Source organism: Cucurbita pepo, chromosome 12, assembly GCF_057944985.1.
Source record: "Cucurbita pepo subsp. pepo isolate OVF chromosome 12, ASM5794498v1, whole genome shotgun sequence".
NCBI lineage: Eukaryota > Viridiplantae > Streptophyta > Magnoliopsida > Cucurbitales > Cucurbitaceae > Cucurbita > Cucurbita pepo.
The window spans coordinates 2,450,558-2,465,916 of NC_141809.1; the positions used below are offsets into that span (position 1 = coordinate 2,450,558).

The following is a 15,359-nucleotide window of genomic DNA, read 5'->3' on the forward strand; positions in this document are numbered from 1 at the left end:
AGGCAACAATGTCAATTCTCGATGCCAACTTGGGGCATTGGGAGAAGCTGATATTCCAAGATTGATATCATGATCAACCAAGAATGATATCAAGATCAATGAAGAATGATATCAAGATGAAACAAGAATGATATCAAGATATTACCTGAATTATGAAACTCAAGCACCATGCGGCTTCTAGTTTCATGCATAAGGAAGGTCATGGAAGAGTAACTTCCGCCATCCCACAAAGATTTTTGGAAAGTTGAGAGGGAAATTCTCCAACACTGATTCGGATCGACTGAATATTCTGCGAAAAGCTCGTCCCAAATATCGAGCTTTATGATGAACCGAATCGAAGCGTTCGAGACGGTTAACGAGAACATGTTATGAGTGAATTTCACGTCCGCTTCAAGAGACAATTGATTAAACAGAAAGACTGCGTCTGAAAGAGGAGTAACATCCTCAAGCTTGACCAAGAACATGGTGGTGGTAATGTGAGAATGTTCAAACCCTTTCAATTTTAGCATTCTTCAAAAATCAAACAAATGGCTTTTAAAGCAAATCAAGAATCCTATTTTTTTAAAATCTATTCACAATTTTAAACCAATAAAAGATTGACACCCGAGACGAATTTCTTTGTGACCGCGTAGGTCTCGAATGTTCTCCACCTTGATCGGTAGTCATCAGCAACTTACTTCACCAAATTCTAACGGATACCAAGTTCTAACGGATCTACTAGATATGGTATCTCATCTTTGAGATGAACTAGCTTTTATGTTCTTTGGAATTAGTTAGTTTGCATAGCCACAACATTGAATGACACAATATGACATCTATTAGACAATATGACATCCATGAACATCAATATAACTTAATGTGCTTCCCAACTACTAAGTATCCCATGCCCTTCTTAAAATGGGTTTACTCTAAATGTGATTTATGACAAAAACGTCACCAATTATACTCTTTTAGGAAATGTGATGAAAACGCTCTACTTAACATTCAAACATCATTGTTGAAAGTGGGATTTGAACTCACGCCCTTTCAGACCAAAACCTTAATTTGGCGCCTTAGACCAACTCGACCATCTCAACATATATTTGCTAATCAAGGCTGAGAGCAGATCTGGAGCACGTGCCATAGAGAGCCTCTGATATATCGTCGATTGAAAATTCAATTAAGTATATTATGATAAATGACAAAAATGCCCTACTTGACCATTCTAACTTTATCGTTGAGAGTGGGATTTGAACCCACGCCCTTTCGAACAAGAAACTTAATCTAGCACTTTAGACCAACTTGGCCATCTCAACATGCAACCATTAATCAAGGTTGGGAGCAAATCTGGAGCAGGTGTCATAGAGAACCAAACTAGGGTCGAGAGCTCGCTATTTTTCTTATGCACGTCTCATTCGTTCTCGTTTAAAATACGAAACAAAAACATTATTGAGAGTGAGATTTGAACCCACACGCCTTAGACCAACTCAACGATACGAAGTGAAACAAAAACATTATTGAGAGTGGGATTTGAACCCACAAGCCTTAGACCAACTCGGCCATCACAACATACAATCACAAATCAAGGTAAGGAGCAAATCTAGGGCATGTGTCATAGAGAACCAAACTAGGGTCGAGAGCTCCACTATTTTTCTTATGCACGTCTCATTCGTGCTCGTTTAAAATACGAAGTGAAACCAACCAAAAAGATTGTTGAGAGTGGGATTTGAACCCACGCCCTTTCGGACCAGAACCTTAATCTAGAGCACGTGCCATAGAGAGCCGATTGACAATTCAATTAAGTATATTATTATGATAAATGACAAAAATGTCCTACTTAACCACCATTCTAACATCATTGTTGAGAGTGGGATTTGAACCCACGCCCTTTCGGACCAGAACCTTAATCTGGCGCCTTAGACCAACTCGGCCATCTCAACATATATTTGCTAATCAAGGCTGAGAGCAGATCTGGAGCACGTGCCATAGAGAGCCAATTGACAATTCAATTAAGTATATTATGATAAATGACAAAAATGCCCTACTGTACCATTCTAACATACGCCCTTTTAGACCAAAACCTTAATCTGGCACCTTAGACCAACTCAACCATCACAACATACAACATATTATTGCTAATCAAGGGTGAGAGCAGATCTGGAGCACGTGTCATAAAAAGCCAACCTAGGGTTGAGAGCCTCCGTTATTTTGTCGATTGACAATTAAATTAAGTAGTATGATAAATTACGAAAATGCCCCTACTTGAACTTAATGTTATAGAACGCTTAAAACAGCCTCTAGCGAGTATAGTAGTAAGAGGCCAAAAGGAGAGAGAACTTTTTCTACACGACCCATTGGTGCTCGTTCAAAATACAAAAAACGTCACCAATTGAACTCTTTTGGGAAATGTGATGAATACATTAATCTAACACCTTAGATCAAATTGGTCATCTCAACATGTAATTGCTAATCAAGGATGAGAGCATATCTGGAGCAGGTGTCATAAAGAGCCAAACAAAAGTAGAGAGCCTCCGTTATTTTGTCGGTTGATAAGTAAATTAAGTAGTATGATAATTGACGAAAATGCCCCTACTTGACATTTTAAGACCCCGAAAGACTGACTTATACTTATGAAATAGGAGTGGAGTGGGTAGGGTTTAGAACTCAATGAGCTTAAAAGTGCTAGAGAGAACTTAATGTCATTGAACTTAAAGTCTTGATTTCTAACTCAATGATTTTCTTGTTCATGTTTTAATATAATGTTTTGAAACATGTTCTCCAACATCTCCTTTTCCAATTGATTCAAATTATCATGTCGTGTTTAAAATGTTGCCTCAATTAGTAGCAATCTTTGGCTCGAATTTCTCAAAAAATGTGTCGTTACACCACATTTCAATACCAAGTCTCTTAAATCAACTTGGAAAACAATTCAAAACAGCCAAAACCGAGTCCGCAATACGATTGTCGAACGAGCCATTAGTTACGACGAACTTTAATTTTGTAAGTTTTGTTCATAATTGAGAAAATCATTCTTCATCCTTTGATATGAGCATTTAGGAAAAGTAGATCACATATTGGGCATTCAATCCAAAGGCTGGGATAAAGATTACACAACGAGAATCAATTGTCTTGTAAAACCATATCCTATATGCTCCATAACTCAAATTAAAGAAAAACCACTTGGGATTGAGATTGATTTGAAATACAATTTCAGCTTGCCCTTCATAACCTACAATTACGCATCGTCCACCCTGAAAAACATCGATCAAGAACTCATTTAAATTATATTTGTTGAGGATGGTTGGGATGTTGTGTCACGTTGGCTAATTAAGGGAACGATCATGAGTCAGGGCATACATCTCCATTGATATGAGGCTTTTTGGGAAGCCCAAAATAAACCCATGAGAGCTATTGCTCAAAGTGGACAATATCATACCATTGTGAAGATCCGTGATTCCTAACATGGTATCATGGTCATGCCCTTAATTTAGCCATGTCAAAAGTGACTCATGTGTCGAACAAAGGGTGTACTTTGTTCAGGAGCTCCAAAGAAAGGAGTCGAGCCTTGATTAAGGGGGAGGTGTTCAAGGGCTCCATAGGCCTCAGATTTTCAATGGAGGGAGGCTGTTCGAGGGCTTCATAGGCCTCAGATTCTCGATGAAGAGGGGGCTGTTCGAGGGCTTCATAGGCCTCAGACTCTCGATTAAGGGAGACTGTTCGAGGGCTCCATAGGCCTCAGACTCTCGATGAAAGGGAGGCTGTTCGAGGGCTCCATAGGCCTCAGACTCTCGATTAAGGGGAGACTGTAGACTGTTCGAGGGCTCCATAGGCAACAGACTCTTGATGAAGGGGAGACTGTTTGAGGGCTCCATAGGCCTCAGACTCTCGACTAAGGGGAGGCTGTTCGAGGGCTCCATAGGCCTCAGACTCTCGATGAAAGAGAGGCTGTTCGAGGGCTCCATAGGCCTCAGATTCTCGATGAAGGAGAGACTATTCGAGGGTTCCATAGGCTTCAAACTCTTGATTAAGGGGAGGCTATCAAGGGCTTCATAGGCCTCAGACTCAACGTGAATAAAATCATATCATTGTAGAGATCAGTGATTCCTAAAAATCTTGTGATATTATCTTATGAACAATATCTCTTTGGTAAGAATTCTAGCCTCGAAGGTGTAATCAAAAGTGACTCATGTGTCGAACAAAGAAAATATTTTGTTCGAGGGTTTCAAAGAAAGAAGTCAAGCCTCAATTAATGGGAGGCTGTTCGAGGTCTCCAAAGACCTCAGACTCAAAGTAAACAAATATCATATGATTGTGGAGATCCGTGAACAATACCTCTTTGGTAAGAATTCTCTCTTCTGAAGCACAACAAAACTTGACTTGTGAACTCGTTAGACTAACGAAAACTGAGGTAAATAGACAAGATTTTAGTTCTTGCATGTAAATATGTAACCCAAAAGAAGAATTGGTGATTACTTGAATTATTTGGGAACGAGGGTAATCCTGTTACGATGTCTCTAAAATCTTGTGAAATGATAGAGAAAAATCGATCATGTTGAATTTGGCCTAATTCCTCCTCTTGAGAAGGTGATAATTTTAACACACGATGCATTTGCATCCTCGTATGATCTAAAAGTGATATCAACAATTAAGTGGGAGCCAAGATTCATCAAGAAATGGCAAAGATTTTGGTTATATACTAACTTGAAGACTCAAATTGAAGGACCATGCGGCTTGTTGTTTCTGGAAAATGAATGGTCATTGAAGAAAAAACTATACCAGCGTACATGGCATTATAGAAGGATTGGAGGGAAACCCTTGAACTGTGATTCCGATCGACGAAATAGTTGGCGAAGAAACGGTGCGAGATTTGAAATGTTGCGACGAAGCGAAGGGAAGGGTACGAGGTAATTAGGGAGAACTTCGACGACGAGAATTTCAGGTCAGCTTCATGAGAAATTTGAGCCAGTATGGAGGTTGCTTCCATAAGAGGATCGAAGTGGTGAAGCCTGACCAAGAACATGGCGTTTTTGTTAATTGAATTGGCTAAAGAGCTCTTGCCCTCTCGCCCTTATGAATGAATCAACTATATTAATTTCATTCAAGCTTTAATGCAACAATTTGAAAGTTGTCCGATTGTGAATTGATTGTCGTGCTCTTTTCCCTTCTCCAACCGACGTGGGATCTCACAAATTAAGGGTCTAACACTCTTGTGGGTCCAGCATCTTTGTGATATGGCTAAGGTCTAGCGTCTTTACTGGCACATTCGGTGTTCCAACTGATAAGAGATCTAACAATCCACCTCTTGTGGGTCCAACGTCTTTGTGATATGGCCTAAGGACAATCGCCTATTGTGTGCATTTCGTACTTCCCCTCTCCAAACCTGTGTGAGATTGGATAAGAGATCTAACAATCCACCTCTTGTGGGTCCAACGTCTTTGTGATATGGCCCAAGGACAATCGCCTATTGCGTGCATTTCGTGAGGTCATATCACCGTGTATGGACATTTGGAATTTGAACCCATTTCGTACTTTCCCATTCCAAACCTGTGTGAGATCATATCACCGTGTATGGACATTTGGGATTTGAACCCACACCCTTTCGGACCAAAACTTTAATTTGACGCCTTAGACCTAGGCCATCTCAACATGTAAATTCTAATCAAGGATGAGAGAAAACTAGGGTTGAGTGGTTTACAATTAATTTAAGTATGGTAAATGACGAAAATGCCACTACTTTTGACATTTTAACATGACCCAATGAGAGAGACACCAAACATCTTCCATGTTCATCCATTCAACCTCTGCTTTCTTAATGATGTTGAGAATAGGATTTCAACCTACGCCCTTTCAAACCTCAAACTAGAACTTTCAAGGATGATAGCAGATCTGAAGAAGGTAACATAGAGATCAAAACTAGGTTCGAGAGGTATAGACAATTAATGGTATATGACGAAAATGCCCCTACTTTTTGACATTTTTTTTAAAACCCGCCCAATGAGGGAGCCAGATCTTCCATTCGACCACTGTTATGGGTCATACAATAATGAAGTGATGACTAGAACTTTCAAGGATGATAGCAGATCTGAAGAAGGTAACATAGAGACCAAAACAAGGTTCGAGAGGTTGACAATTAATGGTATATGACCAAAATGCCCCTACTTTTGACATTTTAAAACCGCACAATGAGGGAGCCCAAACATTGTTGAGAGTGGGATTTGAACCCACGCCCTTTTGGACCAGAACCTTAATTTGGCGCCTTAGACCAACTCGGCCATCTCAACATGTAAATTCTAATCAAGGATGAGAGCAGATCTGAAGAAGGTAACATAGAGAGCAAAACTACTTTTGACATAATGAGGGAGCCAGATCTTCCATCGGACCTCTGATGTTATGGGTCATACAATGATGAAAGCGATGACAACATTGTTGAGAGTGGGATTTGAACCCACACCCTTTCGGACCAAAACCTTAATCTGGCGCCTTAGACCAACTCGGCCATCTCAACATGTAAATTCTAATCAAGGATGAGAGCAGATCTGAAGAAGGTAACCTAGAGAGCTAAACTAGGTTCAAGAGGTTGACAATTAATGGTATACGACCAAAATGCCCTTAGTTTTGACATTTTAAAACCACACAATGAGGGAGCCAGATCTTCCATGTTCATTCGTTCGATCTCTGTTATGGGTCATACAATGATGAAAGGGATGACTACATTGTTGAGAGTGGGATTTGATCCCACACCCTTTTAGACCAGAACCTTAATCTTGCACCTTAGACCGAAGGTAACATAGAGAGCAAAACTAGGTTGTAGAGGTGGACAATTAATGGTATATGACGACAATTAATGGTATATGACCAAAATGCCCCTATTTTAGACATTTTAAAACCACACAATGAGGGAGCCAGATCTTCCATTTATGGGTCATACAATGATGAAAGTGATGACTACATTGTTGAAAGTGGGATTTGAACACACCCTTTTAGACCAAAACCTTAATCTTGAGCCTTAGACCGAAGGTAACATAGAGAGCAAAACTGGTTGGAGAGGTGGACAATTACTGGTATATGACCAAAATGCCCCCCTGAGGGAGTCAGATCTTCAATGTTCATTCATTCGACCTGTGTTATGGGTCATTGGTCATACACAATGATGAAAGTGATGACTAACATTGTTGAGAGTGGGATTTGAACCCACACCCTTTCAGACCAGAACCTTAATCTGGCGCCTTAGACCAACTCGACCATCTCAACATGTAAATTCTAATCAAGGATGAGAGCAGATCCGAAGAAGGTAACATAGAGAGCAAAACTAGGTTGGAGAGGTTGACAATTAATGGTATATGACCAAAATGCCCCTACTTTGGACATTTTAAAACCGCCCAATGAGGGGAGCCAAATCTTCCATTCGACATCTGTTATGGGTCATACAATGATGAAAGTGATGACAACATTGTTGAGAGTGGGATTTAAACCCACGCCCTTTCAGACCAGAACCTTAATCTGGCGCCTTAGACCAACTCGACCATCTCAACTTGTAAATTCTAATCAAGGATGAGAGCAGATCCGAAGAAGGTAACATAGAGAGCAAAACTAGGTTGGAGAGGTTGATAATTAATGATATATGACCAAAATGCCCCTACTTTGGACATTTTAAAACCGCCAATGAGGGAGCCAGATCTTCCATTCGACCTCTGTTATGGGTCATACAATGATGAAAGTGATGACAACATTGTTGAGAGTGGGATTTAAACCCACACCCTTTCAGACCAGAACCTTAATCTGGCGCCTTAGACCAACTCGACCATCTCAACTTGTAAATTCTAATCAAGGATGAGAGCAGATCCGAAGAAGGTAACATAGAGAGCAAAACTAGGTTGGAGAGGTTGACAATTAATGGTATATGACGACCAAAATGCCCCTACTTTGGACATTTTAAAACCGCCAATGAGGGAGCCAGATCTTCCATTCGACCTCTGTTATGGGTCATACAATGATGAAAGTGATGACAACATTGTTGAGAGTGGGATTTGAACCCACGCCCTTTCGGACCAGAACCTTAATCTGGCGCCTTAGACCAAATCGGCCATCTCAACATGTAAATTTTAATCAAGGATGAGAGCAGATCCGAAGAAGGTAACATAGAGAGCAAAACTAGGTTGGAGAGGTTGACAATTAATGGTATATGACAAAAATGCCCCTACTTTTGTCATTTTAAAAGTGCACAATGAGGGAGCCAGATCTTCCATGTTCATTCATTCGACCTCTGTTAACAACATTTGTTGAGAGTGGGATTTGAACTCATTCATTCGACCTCTGTTAACAACATTTGTTGAGAGTGGGATTTGAACCCACGCCCTTTCGAACCAGAACCTTAATCTGGCGCCTTAGACCAACTCGGCCATCTCAACATGTAAATTCTAATCAAGGATGAGAGCAGATCTGAAGAAGGTAACAAAGAGTCAAAACTAGAGATCTTCAATGTTCATTCATTCGACCTCTGTTATGGGTCATACAATGATGAAAGTGATGACAAACATTGTTGAGAGTGGGGTTTGAACCCACGCCCTTTCGGACCAGAACCTTATTTTGGCACCTTAGACCAACTCGACCATCTCAACATGTAAATTCTAATCAAGGATGAGAGCAGATCCGAAGAAGGTAACATAGGGAGCAAAACTAGGTTGGAGAGGTTGACAATTAATGGTAAAACCGCCCAGTGAGGGAGCCAGATCTTCCATCGACGGTCATACAATGATGATACTGTCAACCACATTGTTGAGAGTGGGATTTGAACCCACGCCCTTTTGAACCAGAACCTTAATCTGGCGTCTTAGACCAACTCGGCCATCTCAACATGTAAATTATAAAATTAAGGATGAAAGCAGATCTAGAGAGATGGTGTCATAGAGAGAAAAACTAGATTTTGGTTGATTTAAGTAGTATGGTAAATGACGGTACCTAACATGTTCCATGTTCGAGGGAGGCCCTTTACTTTCTAGTGATTAAAATATTGTTGAGAGTGGGATTTGAACCCACACCCTTTTGGACCAAAAGGTTAATCTAGCGCCTTAGACCAACTCAGCCATCTCAACATGTAAATTTCAATCAAGGATGAGAGCAGATCTAGAGAAGGTGCCACATAGAGAAATACTAGGTTTTGGTTGATTTTAAGTAGTATGGTAAATGATGAAAATGCCGCTACCTGACATTTTCCATGTTCGAGGCCTTAATCTGATGAAAGTGATGAAATCATTACTAGGAGTGGAACTTTAACCCACGCCCCTACCGACGAGAACCTTAATTTGGGCCTTAGATCAACTCAACCATCTCAACATGTTTAATTTTAATCAAGGATGAGAAAAGATTAGGAGTAGGTGCCATAGAGAGCCAAACTAGATTCGAGAGCCTCCATTATTTTTTCGGTTGACAATTAATTTAAGTAGTATGACAAATGACGAAAATTCCCCTACTTGACATTTTAACATCCCGAGGGTTGACTTATGCTTCGTTAGTTTTGGGTTTTACGTGATCGTAGTCAGAATGAGAGTCACATCTTCCATGTCCGAGGCCTGAACCTTGTATCCCAAAATAGCAAGCAACTCATCCGTTCCACCGTTATCGGCGTCTTTACTTTCTTCCTCCCACAACGATGAAGGTGAAGAAGAAAACCCAACCACTATACCCATCCCTAAGAACAAACAATTTAACTATGCATTATCAAAGAGTAACAACACCTTAATTACACACTACATTATGAGATGACATGAAATGAATAAATATGTATTAAATTAACGAGGGTGTAACTTGAAACATGGATACATGAAATGATTTTAAACTATGTATGCCACGTGATTGAGATATTTTCTCGTTATGATGAGTACATACGTATACATTACGATATCAATGTACATCATGATATTATGTGGATTCCTTTCCCTCCATGTCTCTGACCGTGTGACTGTGCGTTAACTAAAAGGTATGCCCAAGAGTACGTATAGGCCCACCTGGTGGGTCCATGTATGCATACGTGGACATGTGTAAGAAAGTACTACACATTCAAGTTTTTATGAAAGGGTAGGTTCCAAACATGATTGCATGGGAGTGCATTTTACTCCAGCCACACGTTACTCTTATTTTCAAGTAAAGGTAAGACACCTTTGCATAGATGATAATGCAGTGGTGACAACCACGGGGTTGAAGTTAAGGAAGATGCGTTCATGTTGTTGGTGACCCTCAAGTGAGATCAGGACATTGTTTTATTTTAAATTTAACGCTATCTACTTTCCGTTGTATCATCTTAACGATTTTATTATGAATGTTTAAGTCCATGACATTATTTTGTAATATCTAAGTAAGCATCCTACGTATTTGTCTTGACGACACCTGAAAGGGTATATGAATGAATCGAGACCACATCCAAAATGAGAGCAACCTTAAGACTCAAAAGATTTAGAAAGTTACTATCTATACGAACAAAGTGTACTCGTGCCCGTCTATTAACTTACCCTAAGAAAGTCAAACTAAGAGGTTAACTATCCTACCCTTAAAAGATAAAGCCCTACTATAATTAACCTACCCTTAAAATAGTTAACTAAGAGGTTAACTATATTTAGCCTCAAATTGAAAGCAAAGTACAACACAATGTTTAGTTTCACGCTTAACGACATTCATGAGTTCGTAGATGCCATCTTCGTCATAGCCAACCTTCATGAAGATGCCGTCGATCTCAAATTCTCACCGGAAACCTTCTCCATAATAGCCAGCTCTTCCTCTTTTTGCCCTTGCATTATAGGCTTACAACTCTTCCCTCAATTCTTTGACCTATATTTTTGCCACAAACTTCAATACTCATGGATTTACATGGAGTCCTTCTACCCTATTGTCGTCGATTTCGTTCGCAGCGGTTTTTCTTCCTTGACCTTCTCTATTCCGAAACCGGAGCGTGCCGCGCTCACATTCGAATGTCCAAATGGTTAGCCTTCTCTAATCAAGAATCCATCTTAGTTTTTTTTTTTTTTTCCTTCTAGGACGATCTTTAACTTGTTCTCTTTTAGGGCGTTACGAGGAATTCGATCTCTTACTATACCCGTCAAACGACTCGAGGGATGTGTTTGAATATGATTGTGGAACTTTCACATCGATTGACTCGCAAACGTTTAGAGAGATTCTCGGAGCGTTCAGTGATTTTGATTCCGGTAATAAGTTCTTGATTGAATCTTAAAGGGTTTGAAGTTGTTGATGATTTATTGTGTTTGTTTGTGCTAGTTCTTGTTACCATAACGAATTCGGAGGTGAAATTCTCTTATGAAAGGACAGAGATTGTTCTTAATCAAGAGGTATGCATGGTGTGTTGCTAATGAAGAGGTATCCATGATATGAAGATTTGGAGGCTAATGAATGCTTGATTACATGCAGGGAGGGCGATGCATTATTGGAGGGGTGACGGAGTGTAGTAAAATTGAGTTTGTAATAACGGTGAAACCAATGGCAACGTTTTCAAATTTATCGTCTCGGTCAAAATTTGTGTGGTTATTTAAGTCGAGTAATTCCCATAGAGGTGTGATTTGTTTCCTTTTGGGATTGTCGGCTCGTTTTTTAGCCTATTTTTCGAATGTGGATCTATGATATGGGGAATGTTGTTAGCCTCTAGTTTTTATAAATGTTGATGTATGCCATTAGCTATTCTTTTGTGTTCATGAAATTTGGTATATATGATCCATTAGAACTATGTTTGATTTGGCTTATAAAACTATATGTTTTGAGAGGTTTCGAGCCACAAATTATTCTCGATGTCTAAAAGTAACTATAATCAACTTGCTAAAACTAAGAGATCTTGGTTATGTGGCTAAAAATAATCAAAATTGAGCTCAACCCAATTATGCCCTCTAGCTGACCTAATAGCCCGCCATGCCAAAAGCGGGCCTCCCACTGGGACCCGCCATGCCAAAAGCGGGCCTCCCACTGGGACCCGCCATGCCAAAAGCGGGCCTCCCACTGGGACCCGCCATGCCAAAAGCGGGCCTCCCACTGGGACCCGCCATGCCAAAAGCGGGCCTCCCACTGGGACCCGCCATGCCAAAAGCGGGCCTCCCACTGGGACCCGGCATGCCAAAAGCGGGAGAAACTGGAACACTATTCATATGGTTGAGAGCCCTCACAGTTGAGACACAATGACCCAATTGTCGATGCCCTCCACCACTAAGCTAATAGCCTGTCATGTGGGCGTCCTGTTGAGCTCGCTATGCCAAAAGCGAGAGAAACTGGAACACTATTCATATGGCTCAAAGTCCTTATAGTCTAGGCACAACGACCCAATTATGCGTTTTACCACTGAGCTAAACTAAAATCATACCTGCATTAAATATATTTGAAAGTAAAATGGTAAAAGTTTATTACAAAAGACACCAATGACATTCGTTTATAAAATAACAACTCAAATTATGTTCAAAATGTTAATGTATGCTATTTGCCATTCTTTTGTCTTAATGAAATTCAATAGGTACAATCCTAGTTGGAATGTAGAACTAAAACAAAAGTCTCTCACCCCTTAGCTATGTCACAAGGGGAAAAGGGCTACCTTCTCCATTCTCCAATCGACGATCCGTTACCGTGCTTTATGGTTATTTACAAGAATGTGGAATTGCCACCTAAAGAAGATCGAAAGAAAAAGATGAGGTTAGCACAAGAGTGTTTAGTGACTTTAGTTTAGGTCAACCATATAAGTGACTAAACCATATAAGTGACTTTATTATTGACTTGGTTGAATGAATTGTATGATGCATAAAACCTCTACATGCTACATGCTATGTCACGCACTTTGTTAGTATTGTCATTCTAGGTTTATGCAATAATGTTATGAAAGAACGAATGTATGATTTGCATCGTACGTATATGCCATGATTTAAAGATATGGGGATCTCATGCAATTTGTATGTCATGTACATCGGGATATTTTCCTGTTATGATTAGTTCGAATACATACACTACGATATTATGTACACCATGATATTATGCACTTTTTTTTTTTCTCTTTGCGGGTTTTTCGACAATGCGAGTGTATGCTAGTCCAAGGCCAGGTCCTAGGGTACATATGCGACTCGACTAGGGTCCATGTGTAGAGAAGTACTCTACATTTCAATCAAAAAGTGAGACAAATGACATGAGTATAATGATAGAACAGATCCCAACATGATTTCATATGCTGGCATTACTTGACTCCAATAGTGGAGAAGTACTCCACATTCAATTAGCCTAGACTGAAACGTGAGACCAATACCATGATGATAATGAAAGAATAGGTCCCAACATGATTTCATGTGTTGGCATTACTTGATCCCAATTGTAGAGTTTTTAGTTACTCAAGTCACGTGTTACTTCTTTTCAAGAAAGGATAAGGCACCATGAACAGATGACGATGCTAAATAAAGATTCGGCATCTAATAACCCCGATATTTTTCTACATCTGTTACGACATAGACACGTTACCTACTTCTCACTTCTTAAGAGTGAAGACTAGTTCACCCAACATAGAATTACTCTAAGTAAAGCACGTTTAACTATGAAGTTCTTATGATTGAGCCACCGAAAAAGAAAATGCATCTTGTTAATATATATAGTAACTTTCATTTCCATTAAGCCTTTCTTAGTCATCGTATACTCAGAATCTCTGCCAAATTATTGAGTCATTATGACATTCCAATATAAAAGGTAGGCAACATACTATCCCTTTTCCTTCTCTACACTCTCCCATTACACCATGTTGATGCTCAAGCTTGACTGCCCCACTTTCTTTCTCGAAGCAATATCCCTATTGACTCGATTTGCCGAGAATGCCAACGTAGAGTGCTCACCGGACTTGTTCTCCATAATAGCCTCCCACCACAACCTCGACTTGGTTGTAGCCATTCAAATGATGCCTGAATTCTTCACCTACTTCTTCTCCCACAAGTCCCATCTCTCAAGGATCCTCCTCCAACCCCTCTACGACACCATCAAGCGCATGCAACAATCCAATATCCCTTTGGCCGCCCTCTTTGTTCTTCGACGTAATGATCGCTTAATCCTTAAATTTTCCCCTCCAGGTTGGTTTCATTTCATATCTTCGTATTCTTGTTCTTCCAAGAATCTTGTTCCTTGTCCAAGAATCTTGTTTATGTCGGATGAAAGTCCCACATTGACTAATTTAGGGAATGATCATGAATTTATAATCAAAAAAATATTATCTCCATTGGTACGAGGCCTTCTGAGAAAGCCCAAAGCAAAGCCACGAGAGCTTATGCTCAAAGTGTGGAGAGTTGTGTTTAACTAACATGGTATCAGAGCCATGCCCTACACTTAAGGCATAGTAAAAAAATGACTAAGACTCCAAAATAAAAAGGAGTCGAGCCTTGATTAAGGGGAGGCGTACTTTGTTCGAGGGGAGGTGACGTCGGCTAATTTAGGGAATGATCATTGATTTATAATCAAATAATACTATCTCCATTGAATGAGGCCTTTTGGAGAAGTCCAAAGTAAAGTCGTGAGAGCTTATGCTCAAAGTGGACAATATCATATCATTGTAGAGAGTCGTGTTCAACTAACCGTTTATTTGATTAGGGAATGGCATGCCATTGGTTCGTACCATGGCATTGAATGAAACGGTGAAGGAGGATGTCGGCCGAATCAATTTGAAAACCTTTGTTTCAATTGAATCAGAAGTGTTCCGACACATGGTGGCTGAGTTTCGTGGATACATAGGTTATACATACAATCATTCAATCTCTTGTTTTTTTCTCTATCATATGATTTGATTCAAAGAAATGTTTGTCATATGGTACAGTTTGTGTTCTTCCAACACCTTCAAGTGTCATGTTCTCTATTGAGGTTAAGGAGTTGGTTCTTGATAAAGCGGTATCGTCGTCTAATACTCGAGCGTGTTTGAAATAACGAATTTGAAAGTTTATGGACTAAACGGAAACGAAATGTTGTGTAGAAAGGAGAATGCATAATTGAAGGAGTAACAGAAGAGGTGCAAACTGAATTCCTAATCCCTTTGTATCCATGGCATATTTTTTATAATATGACGTTTCATTCGAAGAGGATATGGTTGTTCAAGACATTTGATAAGAGTACTTTGATCATTGCCCCTGTTGGACTCTACGCACAATATTCCATCTTTTTTCCTCTTGGGTGAAATATAGACTTGTAATTCATTGGAACTTAGACCGAATGAGAAGAGGATGTAACGATCCTATATTTCTATTTACCTAGAGTTGCTACTGTGGTCGTAACATAATCATTTGTAATCATTTGTGTGGAAATAAGTGTTTAAACTTCATCATAAAACACAAATTTCGTTTTGAAATACTGTCATGGACTTACTGATTGAAAACGTCTTTAAA

At 39.8% G+C, this 15,359-nt stretch overlaps 2 protein-coding genes and 9 non-coding genes across 11 annotated transcripts; 2 read left to right on the plus strand and 9 right to left on the minus strand.

Moving 5' to 3' along the window:
- Positions 1–1,838: 1,838 nt before the first annotated feature.
- Positions 1,839–1,919, minus strand: TRNAL-AAG (transfer RNA leucine (anticodon AAG)). The gene has a single exon. It is a non-coding gene; the product is annotated as a tRNA-Leu (tRNA).
- Positions 1,920–6,179: 4,260 nt separating this feature from the next.
- TRNAL-AAG (transfer RNA leucine (anticodon AAG)) lies at positions 6,180–6,260 on the minus strand. The gene has a single exon. It is a non-coding gene; the product is annotated as a tRNA-Leu (tRNA).
- Positions 6,261–6,403: 143 nt separating this feature from the next.
- Positions 6,404–6,484, minus strand: TRNAL-AAG (transfer RNA leucine (anticodon AAG)). Its single transcript has one exon. It is a non-coding gene; the product is annotated as a tRNA-Leu (tRNA).
- A 665-nt stretch (positions 6,485–7,149) lies between these two features.
- Positions 7,150–7,230, minus strand: TRNAL-AAG (transfer RNA leucine (anticodon AAG)). Its single transcript has one exon. It is a non-coding gene; the product is annotated as a tRNA-Leu (tRNA).
- Positions 7,231–7,430: 200 nt separating this feature from the next.
- TRNAL-AAG (transfer RNA leucine (anticodon AAG)) lies at positions 7,431–7,511 on the minus strand. Its single transcript has one exon. It is a non-coding gene; the product is annotated as a tRNA-Leu (tRNA).
- A 198-nt stretch (positions 7,512–7,709) lies between these two features.
- TRNAL-AAG (transfer RNA leucine (anticodon AAG)) lies at positions 7,710–7,790 on the minus strand. Its single transcript has one exon. It is a non-coding gene; the product is annotated as a tRNA-Leu (tRNA).
- Positions 7,791–7,991: 201 nt separating this feature from the next.
- TRNAL-AAG (transfer RNA leucine (anticodon AAG)) lies at positions 7,992–8,072 on the minus strand. The gene has a single exon. It is a non-coding gene; the product is annotated as a tRNA-Leu (tRNA).
- A 234-nt stretch (positions 8,073–8,306) lies between these two features.
- Positions 8,307–8,387, minus strand: TRNAL-AAG (transfer RNA leucine (anticodon AAG)). Its single transcript has one exon. It is a non-coding gene; the product is annotated as a tRNA-Leu (tRNA).
- Positions 8,388–8,752: 365 nt separating this feature from the next.
- On the minus strand, positions 8,753–8,833 carry TRNAL-AAG (transfer RNA leucine (anticodon AAG)). The gene has a single exon. It is a non-coding gene; the product is annotated as a tRNA-Leu (tRNA).
- A 1,800-nt stretch (positions 8,834–10,633) lies between these two features.
- LOC147789811 (uncharacterized) lies at positions 10,634–11,707 on the plus strand. The gene is made up of 4 exons (XM_087129454.1): positions 10,634–10,951; positions 11,034–11,174; positions 11,245–11,315; positions 11,395–11,707. Exons 1-4 carry the CDS (start codon positions 10,840–10,842, stop codon positions 11,602–11,604), a joined length of 534 nt encoding a protein of 177 aa, XP_086985580.1. The 5' UTR covers positions 10,634–10,839; the 3' UTR covers positions 11,605–11,707.
- Positions 11,708–13,907: 2,200 nt separating this feature from the next.
- On the plus strand, positions 13,908–15,151 carry LOC111806376 (uncharacterized). The gene is made up of 4 exons (XM_023691667.2): positions 13,908–14,060; positions 14,575–14,715; positions 14,798–14,868; positions 14,951–15,151. The coding sequence occupies exons 1-4, from the start codon at positions 13,979–13,981 to the stop codon at positions 15,149–15,151; spliced, it is 495 nt and encodes a 164-aa protein (XP_023547435.1). The 5' UTR covers positions 13,908–13,978.
- The last annotated feature ends 208 nt before the right edge of the window (positions 15,152–15,359 follow it).